Here is a 1,787-nt window from a genome sequence, read left to right on the forward strand (position 1 = left end):
TTTTTTGGAATTTTTGGGGATTTTTAAAAAAATTTGGGGGTTTGGGATTTTTTGGAATTTTTTTGGAATTTTTTCAGAATTTTTTGGGGATTTTTTTGGATTTTTTTTTTAGAATTATTTTTTGAATTTTTTTAAAATTTATTTTGAATTTTTTTCAATTTTTTGGGGTGGATTTTAAAAAATATTTTTTGGAGAAGTTTTTACAAAATTTTTAGGGAATTCTTTGGGATTTTTTGGACATTTGGGGGGTTTTTTTGACTTTTTTTGATTTCTTTTTAATTTCTTTTGAATTTTTTAAATTTTATTTGAATTTTTTAGAATTTATTTTGAATTTTTAAAAATCTATTTTGTATTTTTTTAATGTATTTTGAATTTTTTTCAATTTTGTGCAGTTTTGGGGGGGATTTAAAAAAATATTTTTTGGGGGATTTTAAAAAAAATTGGGGGGAATTTTTTGGGGTTTTTTTGGGAGGTTTTTTGGATTTTTTTTTAGTTTCTTTTAACTTTTAAAAGAATTTTAAAATTTTTTTTTTAATTTTGGGTGAATTTTTGGGGATTTTCTGGGGGATTTTTTGGGATTTCTTGGGGATACTTTGGAGATTTTGGGGAATTCTTTTTATTTTTAAAACCATTCCCATTTTTTTATATTTTGGGAATTCTTTAAACTTTTTTTTTGTCCTTTTTCAGGATTCGAGGCAATTTTTGAGGGAGCATTTTTGGGGCTTTTTTTGGGGGTTTTTTTTCTTCAATTTTTGGCATTTTTTTCAATTTTTTGTGGTTTTTTTTTTTTTAATTTTTAAATTTAATTTTTTTTTTCCCCATTTTTTTTTTTTTTTGGGGAATTCCTGGTTTTTTTTCGGGAATTCCTGCCGGGATTTTACCGCCACATTGTAGATGGCCATGCCCACGGCGCGGTGGTCGTTGATCTTCTCGGTGGAGACGCTCTTGGTCTCGTAGGCCAAGAAAATTCCCAGCAGGAGCAGGAGCCCCTTGAATCCATAAAAAATCCCTGGAAAAACGGGAAAAAGGGTCCAAAAATGAAATCCCAAAATTCATTTGGGGTGGAGAGAGGCAGCAAAAAGCGCCCGGAACCCCCTCAAATCCCGATGGATCCGCCCCGAATTTGACCGAAATCCCCCCAAATTCCACCTGAAACTCCCAAATCCGACCTCGAACGCCCCAAAACTGCCCTGAAATCCCCCAAATTTCACCTGAATCCCCCCAAATTTGACCGAAATCTTCTCCAAATCCCACCTGAAACTCCCGAATCCAACCTAAATCTCCCCAAATCTTCCCTAAATCCCCCCAGATTCCACCCGAACCGTCCCAAATCCTCCCTGAAGCGCCAAATCCAACCTCAACCCCCCCAAAAATCCCACCTAAAACACCCCAAAAATCACCCATGGACCCCTCAAATCCCACCTGAAATTCCCAAATCCCACCTGAAATTCCCAAATCCCACCTGAAATTCCCAAATCCCACCCAAATCCCACCCAAATCGTCTCCAGATCCCCCAAATCCTCTGAAAATCCCCCAAATTCCACCTGAAACTCCCAAATCTTCCCTGGAGCCCCAAATCCAACCTCAAAGCCCCCAAATCTGCTCTGAAATCCCCCAAATTTCACCTGAATCCCCCCAAATTTGACCAGAATCCCCTCCAAACTCCTCCTAAAACTCCCAAATTCGACCTAAATCCCCCCAAATTCCACCTGAACCGTCCCAAATCCTCCCTGGAGCCCCAAATCCAACCTCAAAGCCCCCCCAAAAATCCCACCTAAAACACCCCA

General features: G+C 37.6%; 1 protein-coding gene across 1 annotated transcript in view; it reads right to left on the reverse strand.

The window, feature by feature from the left end:
- Positions 1–1,787, reverse strand: part of GABBR1 (gamma-aminobutyric acid type B receptor subunit 1) — a gene marked incomplete at its 5' end in the record, with an annotated part of 33,923 nt that overhangs the window by 8,866 nt on the left and 23,270 nt on the right. Inside the window, one exon of the mRNA XM_017731395.1 lies at positions 837–845. Coding sequence (XP_017586884.1) covers positions 837–845 — 9 coding nt within the window. The remainder of the gene's footprint in view (positions 1–836; positions 846–1,787) is intronic.

The sequence above is a fragment of the Corvus brachyrhynchos genome, unplaced genomic scaffold (genome assembly GCF_000691975.1).
Source record: "Corvus brachyrhynchos isolate BGI_N302 unplaced genomic scaffold, ASM69197v1 scaffold894, whole genome shotgun sequence".
NCBI classification, from domain to species: Eukaryota; Metazoa; Chordata; class Aves; order Passeriformes; family Corvidae; genus Corvus; species Corvus brachyrhynchos.